The sequence below is a fragment of the Geotrypetes seraphini genome, chromosome 7, assembly GCF_902459505.1.
Source record: "Geotrypetes seraphini chromosome 7, aGeoSer1.1, whole genome shotgun sequence".
Lineage (NCBI taxonomy): Eukaryota > Metazoa > Chordata > Amphibia > Gymnophiona > Dermophiidae > Geotrypetes > Geotrypetes seraphini.
The window spans coordinates 194,879,263-194,899,301 of NC_047090.1; the positions used below are offsets into that span (position 1 = coordinate 194,879,263).

Sequence of the window (20,039 nt, forward strand, 5' to 3'; positions counted from 1 at the left end):
TAGTCTTGCTCATTGCCATCACATCAGCAAGGCGTATCAGCGAGCTACAGGCCCTGGTGACATACCCACCAGACACACAGATCCTTCATGATCACGCAGTGCTGAGAACTCATCCAAAGTTCCTATCTAAGGTAGTCTCATCTTCCCATGTAAACCAATTGATAGTGCTCCCCTCCTTCTGCCCGGGACCACATACCAACAGCACGGAACAACTCCTACACACCTTGGACTGCACCCGTGCACTTCGCCTATACATTCAACGAACGCAACCCTGGCGAAAGGCAGTACAACTATTTGTCTCCTTTGACCCCAACAAGCCAGGAACACCAGTGGGGAAACGCACTATATCCAACTGGATCTCAAACTGCATTGCCTCCTGCTACGAGCAAGAGGGAGTGTCCCTTGAGAGAAAGACCACAGCACACCAACTAAGAGCCATGGCCGCAACATTGGCAAACCTCAGTAACACGCCACTTCAGGACATTTGCAGAGCAGCCACATGGTCTACCCCACACACCCTCACCAGACACTATTGCCTGGATCGCCTGAAAACAGACCTCCAATGACTTTGGTCTCAACATACTGCGAATGGTGACCAAAACAGACACAGCAAAAGACTCCAATACCTGGACTAGATGAACAGGACTATCTGATCTGTCTGAATCAGACAGAAGAGATTGTTAGACAGCTTATATTCTGCTATGTTGGCACAATTTACATTACATTACATTACATTTGCACAATCAAAAAAAAAAAAAAAAAAAGTGTTACTCAAACACCACGTTGGTGATATATATTTGTTATAATCGCTATCTGTTATTGAGATACATACTCTACCATGTTGGTAGATAAAAAAAAAAAAAGAAAGGGAGTGTTGGTCCAGTTCTAAGGACCAACATAAAGTTCCTATTGTTTACAACGCATAACCTCTGACTGGTCTCAGTAACTGGGGCTTTGTCTCTGTCCCTCATCTGACATTTCTGCAGTCTCGCCCTACCGCAGCAAGGTAGCGGGGACGCAGAGGGGATCATCCCTGACGGGGAAAACGTCCTCTTACACCCTCCGCACCCTGCAGCTGGAGAGTCACCAAAAGTGGGGCTGACTTATACTGCTTGTCCATGGAGAAAGCAAAGTTACTTACCTGTAACGGGAGTTCTCCGTGGACAGCAGGATAAGTCAACCACACTGACCCTTCCTCCTCCCCTATGGGTGACACTGCAATAAGACTCAAGCTAGGGGAATCACTGGATTAGTGAGGGACAGCACAGGTATATATAGGGCTACCTGCACATGCTCAGATGAGGCTCCTAAAGCCTCACCTGAGCTCTGGGAGAGCAATTCCGAATTGGGAACGTAGATGACGTCACCAAAAGTGTGGCTGACTTATCCTGCTGTCCACGGAGAACTCCCGTTACAGGTAAGTAACTTCGCTTTCTCTTCCCTCCCCAGGAGGTCTGGCATCTTTCCTTTTTTCGTCTCCCTCCACAGATCCACCTTTTCATAACTACCCTTTCATCCAGCATCTCTCCTTCCTTCCCCACCACCCAAGGGTCCACAATCTCTCCCTTTCTTTTCCCAACTACCCTCCTATCCAGTATCTCTATCCCCCCCTCCACACCATCCCTTGCGTCCAACTTCTCTCCCTTTCTGTTCCTTCCCTCCCTAAATCCCATTGTCCATCATCTCTCTCCCTTTCCTCTATTTTCAGACCCATTTCTTCCTCCCCAAAGTCCGGCATATGCACATCTCTTTGAACCCCCCTTCCCTCCTTCCGTGTACTTCTATACCAGGGCCCCCCTCCCCTGAAGGTCTGTCCCCCCTAAAGGCCTGTGCCACCATCCCTGAAGGCATATTTCACCCCTTGAAGGCTTGTCTCCCCCCTTAAAGGTCTGCATCCCACCTCTAAAGGCCTGTCCCCCCCTTTGAAGGCCTATCCCACCCTTGAAGGCCTGCCTGCCTATCCCACCCCGAAGGACTGCTCACTACCCCCCCCCCCCCGGCATCGGCTTCCACCCCCCTGGCCTTCCGCTTCCCCCTGGCCTCCCTGCACTGTTTACCTTCCAGGAACAGCCTGCAAACAAGATCGCGGTGCAAGCGATCTTAGTACCGCTTCGGAGCTGTTTCCTCAGAGGACGTCAGAGGAGTTTGGAAATTATAAATCATATCTTGGAGTGAAAACATCTGTATCTAGTTGGACTGTGTTCTGAAAGCAACTGTTCACGAGTGTGCCTCTTTCTTGTTCTAAGAAACAAAGTTGAGGTTTTAAATTTACCTACTGCACATTGTGGTCTGCATTATTCTGAGAGAGTGAAAAGTCTGGTGTCCGCTTGCAGTGGGATCCCATTCCATGAGTAGGTCTCAGCTCTGGTTCTAACAAATAAAATTAACTTTGTGTGCCCATTGCCAGCATCCGGGAGAAACAGTAGGTCACAGATGTTAATGTATGACGACCTTTTACCCTTATTTTCAGGCACTGCTTGTTTATGTTGAAAATCAAAAGCAAGTTTTTCAAGGGGTTTAAAATATGCTGTTTCTACTAGAACTGGTTCAAAAATGTTTCTAGATGACTTTTTGCCAAAGCTGGTTTAAAATACCCCATTTTTTAAACTTTTTTTGAAAAATGACAAAATTTAAAGTAATGAGATTAGCTTATATAAGTGAAAAATTGAGAAGTCATGTCACTAACCCCCCTCTTCTACATAGCTGCACGGTAATGGAAGCCTATAGAGATATAAAGGGCTTCAGGGCTGTTGACACACAGCTTTGTAGAAGAGGGGGTAAATAATAGACAATTTACAGGGATAGTTTCATTATTACAGGAGCCACCGAAAGCTCAACTTTGAAATGTTTTAGTGAATTATTTGTTTTTTTGGCCAATTTTGAGGCTTTTTACTGTATGCCAGTTTCAAAAAAACTGAAAATGTGCATTAGATCCATGAATACATCCCCCCCAATTGTATAAGATTGTCAAGTTTCATTTGTGGTGAAATAATACTAATTTATTGTTATATACCCTCATACCAGAAAGTTCAATTAAGCATAATACAAAGCATGTTATGTGCATACAATATAAAAAAGATAGAAGCAGTTTTAAAATGGAATAATAAACGACATTAAGAATAATTGAGCTTTTCTCTGTTTTCTAGAACCAAGATGAGAGAAGCGCTCGTGCTCGTCGCTCGCTCGCTCCTTTCTTCACTTACCATGTTTCCTAAGTTTGTCCGGAGCGCGCGTGGCCGTCGACTGAGGTAACCCGGAGGCGGAAGCCGGCTCACTTGGAAGGCGACCCGGAAGCGGAAGCGGAGGCGCAGTGGCGGCGTTGGCGGAGCGGCCTTTCTCTCCTGCAGACCTGACTTCCAAGGTGGTGGAGACATTTCTTTCCAGTTTAGGCGCTTTAGAAAACTGTTGGCTTATTGAGGGACAAACTTCAGAGAAGGGGCCCTGGAGTCAGACTCGGCTAAAAGGCCTCCTCCCCCCCCCCCGTCCCAGATCGCACTTCGCCTACCCTGACCTAAAAGGGAAGCTCATTCCTGTAGAGAGAAAAAACTTAAGTGACTTGAATAGTTTGAAAACCTTAAGACTATATTACTGTCATAATTAATATTTTAGGGGGAGAGTGTGCACAGTGGTTGACCAGGCTTGAGGACCTGAACAAATTCATGGACACCGTTCTGAGCTCCCCTGGGAGAACAGTATATTGAATAAATAAATAAATTAGATTACATACAAGTACCCATAATACATATAGTGCATCAAAATTCTTCAAATGGATGCTGTCCCTACATTGAAATGCCATTCAGATTTGGGAACAATGCTGGATTTATCTCTTGGATACTGTTTGGCCTAAGGGCCAATTAGTAATTTGTAAACATCATTATTTCCAGTAGCAGTTATATAGAACCTTCCAGCTTTGTTGGCATTTTTATTTTCAAGGCGCCATGCTAATGGAAAGTGTTTGGTATGCAGTTTGATTTGGATCTCTTGAAGCAGCCAGTTGGTGAATCAAAGATTTTTGTTGGGTTCTTCTCTGGAATGGATTGAACACTCCAGTCTGGATAGAATTCTGTAATGGGATTTATGAATACAGATAAGGGGAGGCGACCTTAGGTGCTCAGTTTTTTTATTACAGGTATATCTATTTGAACTCGACACATACGTGTTTCGGCCCTATGGTCTGCTTTAGGAGTCTGAATGATTTTTTGTGAAAGAAATTGAAAAGTAGCAACTGATTATTGCCTTTTTAGCAATGTCCTTAATGTTGAAACACTAAAGAGAAAAAGAGCACATGCTCTTGTACACCACATATGTCTGCTGCTGAATGTGCAAAAATATTCAGACTCCTGAAGCAGGCCATAAGGCCGAAACATGTACGTGTCGAGTCTAAATAGATATAATAAAGAAATTGAGCACCTAAGGTCGCCTTCACTGTCTTTCTACCTTGAGAAGGTAACTTCTCCTGTTTCTCTGTACAGATAAGTGGAGCCTAATTTTGATGGACTATATATTTTACAGGCACTTGAGGGGCTACTTAATGAGGTTTAATATGCATGTAATATAATCAGTGATGGAGGGTTTTTTTATGCCTATGATATTAATTATGACATTAATATAAAGGGCTCTTTTTACAAAGCTGAGCGTGACTTTTCATCACGCGCTAACCTCCGCGCTGGCTGAAAAGCTACCACCTGTTCAAGAGGAGGCGGTAGCGGCTAGTGTGTCCGGTGGTTTAGCGCACGTTAAACCGCTAATGCGCCTTCATAAAAGGAGCCCAAAATCTTGAAATTTTCATCTATGAACTGTTACTTAAGTTTGAGGCTATTTTCTCCATCGGGGTGTTTTTAAAGAAATTGCATTGGATCCCAATTATATTTTGAATAAAATTTAAAATTTTGAAAGGAATATATAAAATTATACCTGATTATTTGAGAGCATTGCTTAATAATGTACAGACCAGGTAGATCACTAAGATTAGGAAGTGATTTGTTTTTGGATATACGGAAGAGGGATGTTGTGAAATATGCAATTACTATGAAATTGTTTTTCAGTTGCAGGTCCAGTGTTATGGAATGAGATGAAATATGATTTTGTGAAAATGTCTTACAGTTTAGGAAATTGCTGACAGCATACTTCTTTGTCCAGGCTTTTAATTAATATTGATATTTATTTTTAAAAAGTAAGATAGTGGAATGAGATTTAGAAGGCAAGAGAGAATAGCAATTTGACTTCTGGATAGTAAGGATGGGATTTTAAACTATGGTTTGTAAAGTCTGATGAATGTGTACATAGTGATAAAATTACAAGGTTTTGGGAAACAATACAACGCATAAAAAGAACTAAGTCTTACAGGACTATTGACAAACTTTACAAACCTAAAAACACAAGGAAAGGATGTGCCTTAGCCACTTTAGCCTTTTCTCATCTAGGGGGGAGTCCCTTTCCTTTTATCATTTCTGTCACCCTTCTTCTTACCTTTTCTAATTCCGCTATATCTTTTTTGAGATACAGTGACCAGAATTGCACATGTTATTCGAGGTGCAACTATACCATAGAACGATACAAGGGCACTATAACATTTTCATCTTTGTTTTGCATTCCTTTCCTGATAATACCTAACATCCTATTTGCTTTCTTAGCAGCCGCTACACATTGAGCCAAGGGTTTCAATGTATCCTCAACGATGACACCTAGATCCTTTTCCTGGACAGTGACTCCTAACATGGAATCCTACATCACATAACTATAGGGTTCCTCTTTTCCACATGCATTGTTGCATTGCACTTGCTCACATTATAAACATTATCTGTCATTTTGACGCCCAGTCTTACAACGTCCTCTTGCAATTTTTCACAATCCTCTTGCGATTTAACAACTTTGAATAACTGTGTCATCAGCAAATTTAATTTTCTCACTAGTTATTTACTCCTGGTGGAATTCTGCACAACGCAGCACAGATTTTACGCAGAATTCCCCGTCCATGCAGAATTCTGCACAGACCTGCTGTTCTGCCCCTGTCCCTGTTCCCTCCTTCTCCCCCGTGTAGGTCTGGCTTCTCTCCCTCTGACCCAACCCCTGTGAGGAAGCAGCAGCTGGTGGAGGCAGCATTGTGAATTGGCTGCTTGCAGCCAGCCCCTCCAGAGCCTTCCCTCTGCTGCATCACTTCCTGTAGATGACAGCAGAGGGATGCCCTGGCGGGGCTGGCTGCAAGCAGCCTATTCACAATACTGCCTCCACCAGCGCTGCTTCTGCTCTGGAAGGCCCACAGATATGTCTGATCTTATCCCAGAACAAGCAGGCAGCATATTCCCACACATGGGTGACATCACCGACGGAGCCCCGCAGCGGACAGCCTCGAAAGCAAACTTGCTTGAAGATCTCGATCTTTCAAGGACTGCACTGCGCATGCGCACGTGCCTTCCCGCCCGAACTAGGGGGCGCATCTCCTGAGAGGATCCTCAGTTTGTTTAATTCCGCGGAGACAAGAAGACACGTTTTTCTACATCTCTGCAGCAATTTAGCCTTCTCTTCACCGCGGCTGTTTCTTTTTTTCAGTAAAGTTCAGTCGCTGTGCTCTCCTATTTTATTTCTCCTTTTTCCAACAAAAAAAAAATTAAATAATTGTTTCTTTTATTTCTTGTCCGGCCGGTGAGCCTTGGGCCTAGGCCCAATTGCTCCTTCCGTTCGACACGGACTTTATTTTTTCTATGTCCCGGCCTCTCACCGGGTTTAAACGTTGTCGTCAGTGCAATCGTGTGATTTTGGTCACTGATCCCCACTGCCGCTGTCTACAGTGCCTGGGTCCAACCCATTCCCCAGAAAATTGTCATCGTTGTTTCACACTCACTCCATGGGCTTTTCGACGCAGGTGCACCCAATTTTTTCAACTTTTCGGAGACATGGTGCAACCTTCGGATTCAACTTCGACCTCGGCGGCTGCCCCGGTCTCGAAGGCTTCGACTCCGACAACATCGACGACCACGGTCTCGAAGACTTCGACCCAAGTTCCGGCTGGAGCTTCGGTCTCGAAGGCCTCGACCTTGCCTGCTTCGGTTCCCTCAAAGACGGTGCCTTCGGTGAAGTCTTCCATGGGGGGTAAGTCTCCGGGTTCTCTTTCAGGTACCGTACCCAAGAAGCCACCAGAGTCCTCTGCACGCCCATCTTCCAAGCGTACCTCCAAGATAAGGGAATACTCACCTTCGAGGTTGCCCTCTTTGGAGCGTACTGCTGCACCTACGAGATCAGAACCTTCTGTCTCGGTGCCGATGCTGGAGGACATGCTAAAATCTATACTGACCACTCAGATTTCCTCCTTAGTGGCTCAATTGGTCCCGTCCTCGACCTTGCCTCGGATGGATCAGCCTGTCACCCAACCGGAGCTTCCAGTATCTCGAGGCCGATCCCGGACACCGAAGAGAATACCTTCATCTGATTCTTCTCCGGAATCACCTCCTCCGAAGCACCGGTCGAAGCATTCGAGATATATTGCTTCCAAGCTTCGGAGGGAGTCTTCGGCTTTGGATACCGAGACTTCTGTGCCTCATTCTTCGAAGTCGAAGCACGGATCCCGACACCATCGAGCATCGACTCGAAGTCCTTCTCGACCGAAGACTCCACCGTCGAAACCAGCTCGTCAAGACACTTCACCTCAGACCTCGACTCATTCGGTACCACATACACCTGGTACTTCTCCATCCAGGAGCCTTAAGAGAAAACATTCTCTTACTCCACCTCACAGTGCAGCTTCTTCTGTGACTCTACGTCTGGACTCAGAACCACTGTCACCATATTCCAGAGAGGCTTCTTTTTCATACTCAGCACTTCCTAAATCTCGCAGTGTGTCTCCTGAGGAAGCGTCTGATTCCAAATCCATTTCATTTGCCAAATTTATCTTTGATATGGGACAAGCTCTAAAACTAGATCTTCATTCTGATTCTAAATATACTCCTGAATATTTAGCAGATATGGAGCTTCCTCATCCACCTAAAGAGTCACTAAGTTTACCAATGACTCCTGTTCTTAAACAAACCTTTGTTCGTAACATGGAGACTCCTTATTCCATCACTGCCATTCCATCTAAATTGGAATCCCGTTATCGAACAGTTCCATGTAAAGGTTATGAAAAGTCTCAACTGTCTCATCAATCCCTGGTAGTGGAATCATCTTTGAAGAAAGCACATCCTTCTAAAATCTACGCTTCAGTTCCTCCAGGCAGAGAAGGTCGTACCATGGATAAGTTTGGTCACCGTTTATACCAGAACTCTATGATGGCAAATAGAGTTCTTAATTATAGCTACATTTTTACATCCTACTTCAACCACTTTCTGAAGATATTACCATCTTTTTACCCGGATATCTCCACAACTCGTCTTTCGGAATTCAAACTCATCCTCAAGACTTTCTCAATTACGACTCTTCATGTTACAAGCCTCATATGATGCATTTGAACTCTCGTCTCGAGTGTCTGCCTTTGCTGTAGCCATGCGTCGTTTGGCATGGTTATGCATTGTTGACATGGATCCGAATCTTCAAGATCGATTGGCAAATCTACCTTGTCAGGGAAATGAATTGTTCGATGACTCTATTGAAGCAGCTACCAAGCGTCTCTCAGAACATGAACGCTCTTTTGCTTCCCTCATTCGACCAAAACCTAAACCTACACCGACTAGAGGTTTCAAACAGACTCCACGTCGTTTTCATCAGAAAACGACTCCTGCTTTTTCCAGGCCTCCTCCTCGTCGTCCTCCTCAACAACAGCGCCAGCAAAAGTCTCAGACTCCTGCTGCCACCAAACCTGCTCAGTCTTTTTGACAGTCTCAGCCTGAGCATTCCAATTTCTCTGTTTCCAAATTCTCCCCTCCCCATAGGGGGTCGTCTTTCCACATTTTATCACCAGTGGGAGCTCATTACATCAGATCTCTGGGTGCTTACCATCCTACGAGAGGGATACTCTCTTCGGTTGCTTCAGGTGCCTCCAGATCGCCATCCAAGAGAGTGTCTTTCCAATCAGTCGCACCTTCCCCTTCTTCTTCAAGAAGCTCGGGCTCTGCTTCGCCTGCGAGCTGTGGAGGAATTTCCTCTTCCCCAAAGGAACTTGGGTTTCTACTCCCGTTATTTTCTAGTTCCCAAAAAGACGGGGGATTTGCGACTGATCCTGGATCTCAGAGCTCTCAACAAATTTCTAGTCAAAGAGAAATTTCGAATGCTCACTCTGCCGACTTTATATTCCTTAATGGATCACGGGGATTGGATGTGTTCCCTCGATCTCAAAGAGGCGTATACTCATATCCCTATTCATCCAGCTTTTCGCAAGTACCTCAGATTTCAAGTAGGAAGCCTTCATCTGCAGTATCGAGTTCTCCCCTTCGGGTTGGCTTCTTCTCCCAGAGTTTTCACAAAATGTCTGGTGGTGGTGGCTGCAGCTCTTCGCAACCAGGGTCTCCAAGTATTTCCATACCTCGACGACTGGCTCATCAAAGCTCCCTCTTTTTCAGGAGTTATTGCAGCGACCCAACAGACTATTCTTTTTCTTCAAAGTTTGGGATTTCACATAAACTTTCCCAAATCTCAGTTGACTCCCTCTCAGTCTCTCCAGTTCATAGGAGCAACTCTGGACACTATCAATCTGAGAGCCTACCTTCCACAACCACGTCAGGCCGCACTTCTTCAGATTTCTCAACAAGTCTTCCACCTTCCATCCGTTCCAGCACGAAAGATGATGGTTCTGCTCGGTCACATGGCTTCTACAGTTCATGTGATTCCTTTTGCCAGACTTCACCTTCGTATTCCTCAATGGACACTGGCATCCCAATGGCAGCAAACCGTGGATCCACATTCTCGACTGATTTCCATAACTCCTTCATTGCGGAAGTCTCTCCGTTGGTGGATGCTCTCTTTGAATCTTTCAAGAGGCTTGCTGTTCCACCCTCTTCCTCATCAGAAAGTCCTCACAACCAACTCGTCAACATACGCATGGGGAGCTCATGTGGACGGTCTCCGCACTCAGGGTCTATGGACTCAGGCAGACCGTCGGTGTCATATCAATCTGTTGGAACTCAGAGCGATATTCTATGCTCTCAAAGCTTTTCAACATCTCCTTCACGACATGGTGATTCTTGTACGTACAGACAACCAGGTAGCCATGTACTATGTCAACAAACAAGGAGGGACGGGATCTCATTCCCTCTGTCAAGAAGCTCTGAAATTGTGGCATTGGGCAATTCTTCACAACCTCTACCTAAGAGCTGTTTACATTCACGGTCAACACAATTATTTGGCGGACAAATTGAGTCGTCTTCTACAACCTCACGAATGGATGCTCAATTCTCCTACTCTTCACCAAATCTTTGCTCGTTGGGGAACTCCGCAGATAGATCTGTTTGCATCACCTCTCAACTTCAAGCTGCCTCAATTTTGCTCCCGCATTTACGCTCCTCAACGTCTCGAAGCGGATGCATTTCTACTGGATTGGAGGAATCAGTTCCTTTATGCCTTTCCTCCGTTTCCTCTGATTCTCAGGACTCTTGTCAAACTGAAGTCAGAACATGCCACCATGATTCTGATAGCTTCTCGGTGGCCCAGGCAACCTTGGTTCTCCCTTCTACTTCAACTCAGCACCAGGGAGTCTCTACTTCTGCCAATATTTCCTTCTCTACTCACGCAGAGTCAAGGATCCTTGCTTCATCCCAATCTGCAGTCTCTACACTTAACAGCTTGGTACCTTTCTGCATAACAGACTTTCCTCAATTTTCTCAGTCTGTTCAAGATATATTACTTGCTTCCAGAAAGCCATCAACTAGACAATGTTGTGGCCAGAAGTGGACTAGATTTTCTAGTTGGTGTTCTACACGTCACTTGCAACCTATATCGTCCTCCTTAGCATCAGTTCTGAACTACTTGCTTCATTTGTCACAATCTGGACTTCAAACTACATCTATTTGAGTCCATCTTAGTGCTATAGCTGCTTTTCATCAGCCTCTGGATGGAAAACCTCTTTCTGCACATCCTATGGTTTCTCGCTTTATGAAAGGACTTCTAAATCTCCATCCACCGCTTAAACCACCTCCAGTGGTTTGGGATCTCAATGTTGTTTTAGCTCAACTTATGAAACCTCCTTTTGAACCGCTTGACAAAGCTCACCTCAAGTATCTCACTTGGAAAGCTGTGTTCTTGATTGCCCTCACATCTGCTCGACGAGTCAGTGAGTTACAAGCTTTGGTTGCAGATCCACCTTTCACAGTTTTTCATCATGACAAGGTGGTACTCCGTACTCATCCTAAATTCTTACCTAAAGTTGTTTCAGAATTTCACATCAATCAGTCTATTGTTCTACCTGTATTTTTTCCAAAGCCTCATTCTCATCCTGGAGAAGTGGCCCTTCATACCTTGGATTGTAAACGTGCCTTGGCTTTCTACCTCCAACGCACTCAACTGCACAGAACATCTCCTCAACTTTTCATCTCATTTGATCCGAACAGGTTGGGACGTCCTATATCAAAACGCACAATCTCCAACTGGATGGCTGCTTGCATTTCTTTCTGCTATGCTCAGGCTGGTCTTCCTCTGCAAGGTCGAGTGACGGGCCACAAAGTTAGAGCTATGGCGGCATCTGTAGCTTTCCTCCGATCAACTCCTATTGAGGAAATCTGCAAGGCTGCCACTTGGTCCTCGGTTCATACTTTCACCTCTCATTATTGTCTGGATACCTTATCCAGGAGAGATGGCCATTTTGGCCAATCTGTTTTGCAAAATCTTTTTTCGTAAATTGCCAACTTCCCTCCATCCCTTTTTACTTAGCTTGGAGGTCACCCATGTGTGGGAATATGCTGCCTGCTTGTCCTGGGATAAAGCACAGTTACTTACCATAACAGCTGTTATCCAGGGACAGCAGGCAGATATTCCCACAACCCTCCCACCTCCCCTGGTTGGCTTCTTGGCTAGGTATCTGAACTGAGGATCCTCTCAGGAGATGCGCCCCCTAGTTCGGGCGGGAAGACACGCGCGCATGCGCGGTGCAGTCCTTGAAAGATCGAGATCTTCAAGCAAGTTTGCTTTCGAGGCTGTCCGCTGCAGGGCTCCGTCGGTGACGTCACCCATGTGTGGGAATATCTGCCTGCTGTCCCTGGGTAACAACTGTTACGGTAAGTAACTGTGCTTTTCGGGGGGAGAGGCCAGACCCATGCGGGGAAGGAGGAGTGGACAGGGACACGGATGCTAGACTACAATTTTTGTGGGGTGGGGATCATGGATGCTGGATTGCAAGTGTGTGGGGGGGTGGGGAGATGAGAGGATATGGATCTTGGACTGCAATTACTGGTGAGAGGAGGGGACATGGATGCTAGACCTGCAGTGGGTGTAGGAGAGGGAGGTGACAAGGATGCTGGACCTGTAAGTAGAGGGGAAGGGGTGTGAGAAGGAACCCCAGATCAGAAAGAGAGATGAGAAGGAAGAGTTGCTTGACTTTAGAGAGAGGGAGAGAGAAATGCCAGACAATGGGGAGTAGGGTAGGGATTCAGGATGCAAGCAAGAGAGGGGTGGGATTTAGAAAGAGACAGAATTGCAGTTGGAGTGAGATAGGGAACTGAGAAGTCTGAAACCTGAGAAAGGAAAAGGTAGGAAGGAATTTCAGGTCTCAGGATCGGAGAAGTCTATGCAAAACATTACAAATAAACTTTGCAGAATTTTGAAATATTGTGTGCAGAATTTTCAAAAGGTTTGTACCTAATTTTCAAACTTTTTGTGCAAAGTTCCACCAGGAGTAATTATTCCCATCTCTATATCATTGACAAATATGTTAAAAAACAGTGGTCCCAGCACCACTGTTTACCCTTCTCTATTGAGAATATTGACTATTTAAACCTTTCCATTTGAGCTGCAAAAAATCCGAGAAACATCACAGCTTAGTGGGTGAAGAGCTTTTGTGCACAAAAGCTGAGCGGGACTTGGGTGTGATAGTATTTTATGATCTTAAGGTGTCCAAAGAGATTGAAAAGATGACAACAAAAGCTAGAAGGATACTAGGTTGCATAGGGAAAGGTATGGCCAGTAGGAAAAAGGAGGTATTGAAGCCCCTGTATAAGACTTTGGTGAGACCTTATTTAGAGTATTGTGCACAATTCTGGAGGCCGCACCTTCCAAAAGATATAAAAAGGATGGAGTTGGTCCAGAGGAAGGCTACTAAAATGGTGCGTGGTCTTTGTCATGAGGCCTATGGGGACAAACATAAAGATCTCATTATGTATAGTTTAGAGGAAAGTCGGGAGGGGGATGTATGATAGAGCTGTTTAAGTACCTACATGTCATAAATGTGCATTAGGTTAGTCTCTTCCAATTGAAAAGAAAACTATGGAATGAGGGGGATATAGGATGAAGATTAAATGGAGTAGATTCAGAAGTAACCTCCAGAAAGCACTTTTTCACAGAAAGGATGGTGAATATGATCTTTTCTGTTACAGCTCCTCAAATTTGGAACTTGCTTCCTTTCAACATAAGAGAAGAAAAATTATTTAACAAGTTCATTGGCCTACTAAAAAGTTGGCTGTTTAAGGACGCCTTTAACTGACCCAATTAAAATCACATGACCTTACTCTGGAATATATCTGGATAAGGAACACTGCTAAGTAGAAATTAAGTGGGTAACGTTCCCTAACCTTTTGTCTCTTTACCCATCCTTTTACATTTATTTTGGAATTGTATTTACTCCAATTTTTTTTAACCCCCCCCCTCTCAACTGCATCTTTATGTCATAATTGTTTTTAGTGTCCTGTTTGTTGGAGTTTTTATTTTTAATCTTTGTAAATCGCATTGGATTTGGATATTGCGATCATATCAAATATTTTAAATAAACTTGAATGCTTAAAATGACTTACTGGTGAAGGTGGTGGAGATAAAAAGTTTATCTGAATTGAAGAAAATTTAGGATGAATACGTTGGATCTATAAGAGAAGGGAGGGGATAGTAGATGGCATGGCTAGGCAGACTAATAATAATAATAATAACTTTATTTTTCTATACTGCCATAGTCAAGTGACTTCTAGGCGGTTCACATTGAAAGAAGGCTGGACAGTCAGCAAATAACAAGAAGCCTAAAATAGAAAAGTTACATACTAATTGGAGTTCCATGGGTAAAGAATACAAAAAAATGGAGCTTCCTGAAAGATTGTAATAGCATTTACAGAGGGGAATATCATAGTAAGAGAGGGTGGTCTGTCGGCTCAATGCGCAGCAGCGGCAAAGAAAGCAAACAGAATGTTGGGCATGATAAAGAAGGGGATCACGAGTAGATCGGCGGCCGTTATAATGCCGCTTTACAGAGCAATGGTCAGACCACACTTGGAGTACTGTGTCCAACACTGGTCTCCATACCTAAAAAAGGATATAACCCTGCTGGAAAAGTGCAGAGGCGAGCCACAAAGCTAGTAAAAGGTATAGAAAATTTGAGTTACAAAGAACTCCTCGGAAGACTGGGACTGTTCACCCTCGAGAGGAGGAGACTGCGAGGGGATATGATTGAGACTTTTAAAATACTGAAAGGATTCAACAAAATAGAGCAAGAAACATTGTTCACATTGTCAAAAGTGACACGGACAAGAGGTCATGGACTGAAGCTGAGGGGCAGCAGGCTCAGGACAAACATCAGGAAGTTCTGTTTCACACAGCGAGTGGTGGACGCTTGGAATGCTCTCCCAGAGGAGGTGGTGACGGAGACTACCATTCTGGGTTTCAAGCGTAAGTTGGATGCACACCTCCTTGCAAATCACATTGAGGGATATGGGTAATCAGGGTCTCCATCTGGGAACACCTGGCTTGGCTTCCGCGTGTGCGGGTCGCCGGAATAGATGGACCTAGGGTCTGTACTGGTGAAGGCGTTTCTTATGCTCTTATGTAGGTCTATATCTGCCTGCATGTTTCTAAGAGGTAAAAAAAAAAAAAAAAAGGGAATGATAAAGATAATATGATTGAAGTCTACAAAATCCTGAGTGATATAGAATGGGTATAAGTGGATCGATTTTCTTACCCCATCAAAAATTACAAAGACTCGAAGTTACAGGGAAATTATTTCAAAACCAATAGGAGAAAATATATATTCACTCAGATAATAGTTAAGCTCTGGAACATGTTGCCAAAGGTTGTGGTAAGAGCAGTTAACATAGCTGGTTTTAAGAAAGGTTTAGACAATTTCCCATAGCAAAAGTCCATAGTCTGCTATTGAGACAGACATGGGGGAACCCACTGCTTGCCCTGGTTGGTAGCATGGAATGTTGCTACTATTTGGGTTTTGGCAGGTACTAGAGATCTGGATTGGCCACTGTGAGGACAGGCTACTGAGATACCATTGTGGAAGCCTAGACCAGATGTATTCCACGTATCAGTAAAGGTGCAAAGAAGAGCAAACGAGAGCCGGCATGGTTAAAAGGTGAAGTGAAAGAGGCAATTGGAGCCAAAAAAAAAATCCTTTAAAGAATGGAAAAGGATCTGAATGAAGAAAATAAGAAGAGACACAAGTACTGGCAAGTTAGATGCAAAGCATTGATAAAGACAGCTAAGAAAAAAATATGAAGAGAAACTTGCAAAACAGGCAAAAACTCAACTTTTTTTAGATACATCAGAAGCAGAAAACCAGTGAGGGAATCTGTGGGACCATTGGATGATCAAGGAGCAAAAGGGACGCTCAGGGAGGATAAGGCCATAGCGGAGAGACTGAATGAATTCTTTGCTTTGGTCTTTACGGAAGAAGATGTAAGAGATCTACCTGAAACGGAAATGATTTTCAAGGGTGATGATGTGGAGGAACTGAAAGAAATCTCGGTGAATCTGGAAGATGTACTAAACCAAATTGACAAGATAAGAAGTGACAAATGACCTGAACTGGATGGTATACATTCCAGGGTACTAAAAGAACCGAAACATGAAATTGCTGAACAGCTGTTAGTAATCTGTAACTTGTTGCTAAAACCGTCTGTAGTACCTGAAGATTGGAGGGTAGCCAATGTTAAGCCGATTTTTTAAAAGGGCTCCAGGGGAGACCCGGGAAATTACAGACCGGTAATCCTCACTTCAGTGCCAGGCAAAATGATGGAAACAATTATACAAAATAAAACTCTGGAACACATAGGGCTCCTTTTACTAAGGTGTGCTAGCTTTTTTAGTGCACGCTAACCACGCGCTAAATGAAAAATACTAACGCAAGCTCTATGGAGGCGTTAGCATTTAGTGCGTGCAGTAACCGCTAGCGCACCTTAGTAAAAGGAGCCCATAGACAAACATGATTTAATGAGACCAGAGTCGGCATGGGTTCAGCCAAGGGAGATCTTGCCTCACCAATTTTTTTGACTTCTTTGAAGGTGTGAATAAACGTGGATAAAGGTGAGCCGGTTGATGTAGTGTATCTAGATTTTCAGAAAGCTTTTGACAAAGTTCCTCATGAGAGGCTCCTGAGAAAATTAAAGTATCATGGGATAGGAGGCAAAGTTCAGTTGTGGATTAGGAATTGGTTATCGGATAGAAAACAGAGGGTACGGTTAAATGGTCATTTTTCTCAATGGAGGACAGTAAACAGTGGAGTGCCACAGGGGTCTGTATTGGGGCCGGTGCTATTTAGCTTATTTATAAATGATCTGGAAATTGGAATGACTGAGGTGATTAAATTTGCAGATGACACTAAACTGTTCAAAGTTGTTAAAACGCATTTGAATTGTGAAAAATTGCAGGCAGACCTTAGGAAATTGGAAGATTGGGCGTCCAAGTGGCAGATGAAATTTAATGTGGACAAATGCAAAGTGATGCACATTGGGAAGAATAACCCAAATCACAGTTACCGGATGCTAGGGTCCAGCTTGTGTGTGTGCGTGTGTGGGAGTTAATGCCCAAGAAAAAGATCTGGGTGTCATTATAGATAATACATTGAAACCATTGTGTCATTGTAGGTAATACATTGAAACCAATGTGTGGCAGCAGCAGCCAAAAAAGCAAACAAGATGCTAGGAATTATTAAAAAAGGGATGGTTAACAAGACTAAAAATGTTATCATGTCTCTATATTGCTCCATGGTGTGACCTCACTGAAGTATTGCGGTCCTTTCTGGTCTCCTTATCTCAAGAAAGATATAGCAGCACTAGAAAAGTTCAAAGAAGAGTGACCAAGATGATAAAAGGGCTGGAACTCTTTTCGTATGAGGAAAGACTAAAAAGGTTAGGGCTCTTCAGCTTGGAAAAGAGATGGCTGAGTGGAGTAGAACGGGTACAAATAGATAGATTTTTCACTCCGTCAAGGGGACACTTGATGAAGTTGCTGGAAAATACTTTTAAAACCAATTGGAGGAAATATCTTTTCACTCAGAGAATAGTTAAGCTCTGGAACGCATTGCCAGAGGTTGTGGTAAAAATGGATAGTGTAGCTGGCTTTAAGAAGGTTTGGACAATTTCCTGGAAGAAAAGTCCATAGTCTGTTATGGGGGAAGCCACTGCTTGCCCTGGATCGGTAGCATGAAATATTGCTACTCCTTGGGTGTTGGTCAGGTACTAGTGACCTGGATTGGCCACCGTGAGAACGGGCTATTGGGCTTGATGGACCCAGTAAAGCTATTCTTATGTTCTTATTTCTACATGTTGGCAATTGTTGTAGAAACGAAAAAATACCTTAACTAAAACTGATCAGAGTATAGACATAAAACCTGAGTACATATGACCTGTATATGCTTGAGTTTGCGCAACCTGATTGGAAGTGTCCCAGGAGGGGGTTTACATTTGAAATGTGTTAAATAAAAGGTTGAATTTGGGCGTACTTCAGAGCAAGTGTGAATACATGTAGTTTTCATTCATTTTAAAAAAGGAACATGAGTGCCTACTTTTTCTTTTTTTTCCTTTATTTCCGCAAAATCAATTAGTTGTTTATTGGTTCTAAAGTAAAGTTATCTCCTGATATGTGGAAGGCAACACAAGAATTTTTGTGTTTACGGCCTGGAGTATTGATACTGGGTGCTTTCCATATGCTTTATTTTCGTTGTTATAATTTTGAGGGTATTTTTGAACCTAAACCACTGCTAGAATTTATTACTGCTAAGAGAGAACCCCAGAATTTGCAAACACTGCAGATCAGTGATTCCCAAGACTAGCCAGGTTTTCTTGATATCCACAAAGAATATTCATGCAAATCTCTCTCGGGAATATTCATTGTGGATATGGCTGAGGAGCCCCCAGAACAGCCTTGGAAACCAGAGCTATAGATGCTGGCTTGCAGTAGCCTTGAGAATTGGTGTTCTTTATGTTATATAATTATTTCTGTAAGTTGGCTGCATAATTTCTCCTTTTCTTGAAGGTGTACAACTCGGTTTTGTTTTAAATTTCATTGTCATTTTCCTGTCAATTACGGAGGAACTCTATGATTGCATATAGGCTATCATAGGAAAAAACATCCTTGGTCTATAAAAACTCCGTTTTTACTAATTCAAGTTAGTTCATCATCAAATCATCAATATATATGTTTAAAGCATAGGAGACCAGCACTTATCTTTGAAAGTTTTCTTTCCACTGGTGTTGGTACAAATCTCAGCAGTAGCCTAAGGTCCTTTGAAGAAACTGAGGTCTTTTCTCCGTAATTGACAGGGACCTTTATCTATTTTTACCCACAGTGTTGTTTTTTTTAAATCATTTGGGTGTTGCAATTCAATTAATTGGATAATCAGCTTGCACTTATTTATTTATGTTATAAATTGAGCCACAATGCTATGGAGTCCAGAAAGGCTATGAGAAATAGTGTGTGAAAGAGAGTAAGTAGCAAAGGAGCCGTTTGGGGGAGAGGACACCTTTGGTGAGTGCATTGAAGTGGGATTTCTGGGGGTTACTGCCTTAATGAGCCTGTTCTTTTCTCTACTCTGTTCATACTACAGGAAGTGAATCAAGTTACCTCGATGCCACTGCATGCTATTGGATGTATATTCTCATATGCTGAAACAGAGAAGCCCTAGATACTAGGAAAAGTCCTATGATGCTGAGACTGATCTGCTATTTGGAATGATTTCTTGTTAATTTTTTATGTGCTGAAATAAGTGGGAATATATCAAGGGGCAAAAGGGAAGATCAATTCAAGTTGAAGAATGCCTCCGGTGCGATCCTTGAAAGATATTTGGTGTACATCCTAAAAGTAAGTATGCACATTTGATTGACAAAAAAATGAGTGCTTGTATGATCTTGGAAACTGAGTGCAAGATACGGTGTCCCCACCCAATAACTCGCACAAATTTATACATTTTCAATTAAAAATTCCAATTAGCAATAACTGCGGCTATTTCCATAATCAAAACTCCACAAATAATATTTTATATTTGTGGAGGGAGAAAGTTTTCACAAGACTTTACATCATGTCTTTGTGGAGAAAAATCTCAAAGAGCCAAGACTGGGCACCCTCTTATATACTGTTGAAATAACTGGGGTATGTCAACTCTCCAGTCTCCAATACTTGGTTAGAGCATTTCCATAGAAGGCAGTACTATTCCTACACGTGATCTAGAGAAAGACATTCCTGAGCTTTGAAACCATGCTTTTTTGTTAGCAACTCTCTATTAAGGCCCAGTTCACTGATGAGTAATAGCTCACCATGACCAGTAGGTGGAGACTGAGACAAAACCTTTTGGCTGTAATACAAGTAGCTGTGATTCCCCCTAATACAGTATATTCAGTCTGTTCTCAGTCTCCAAGCAGATGTGGTAAGCTATTGCAGTCTTCCCTGGGTTAGAGTAGGCTTGTTGGAAGTTGTTTAGTGGCCTTATTGTCCTTGTCTGGTGCTGGTCTGAGCTTGGGGAACCCTTTCAGGGGTCTGTCCGACCTCGGGGGTGTTACACTCAACTGGTCATGAGTTGAGACCCTCCCCTCATTTTTTCCATCTCCCCAAAATTTTGTAGAGGTGCCTCAGCTGTAAGCCTTGCCACCGATACCGGCAAGACATATGGCTTTGAACAGGAGTGCCCAACAAGTCAATCGTGATCTACCGGTTGATTGCAAAGGCAATGCAAATAGTTCGCGGAGAAGCCTGCCTGCCTCCCCGCTGCC

The 20,039-nt window shown here is 43.5% G+C and overlaps 2 protein-coding genes across 7 annotated transcripts in view; one reads left to right on the forward strand and one right to left on the reverse strand.

Moving 5' to 3' along the window:
- The window catches only part of FCF1 (FCF1 rRNA-processing protein), a 46,802-nt gene extending 43,405 nt beyond the window's left edge, over positions 1-3,397 (reverse strand). The window contains exon 1 of one of the 2 annotated variants that reach the window (XM_033951583.1): positions 3,204-3,397. In XM_033951583.1, the coding sequence (XP_033807474.1) occupies positions 3,204-3,374 (171 nt within the window). In that variant the 5' untranslated portion in view covers positions 3,375-3,397. Of the gene's footprint in view, positions 1-2,272; positions 2,775-3,203 lie in introns of those variants that run through there. The other variant, XM_033951584.1, reaches the window with a different exon arrangement.
- The window catches only part of AREL1 (apoptosis resistant E3 ubiquitin protein ligase 1), a 293,395-nt gene continuing 276,562 nt past the window's right edge, over positions 3,207-20,039 (forward strand). For all 5 annotated transcript variants that reach the window (XM_033951578.1, XM_033951577.1, XM_033951580.1 and 2 more), the window contains exons 1-2: positions 3,207-3,361; positions 18,881-19,134. The gene's annotated coding sequence lies outside the window, so the exon portion shown is untranslated. The remainder of the gene's footprint in view (positions 3,362-18,880; positions 19,135-20,039) is intronic.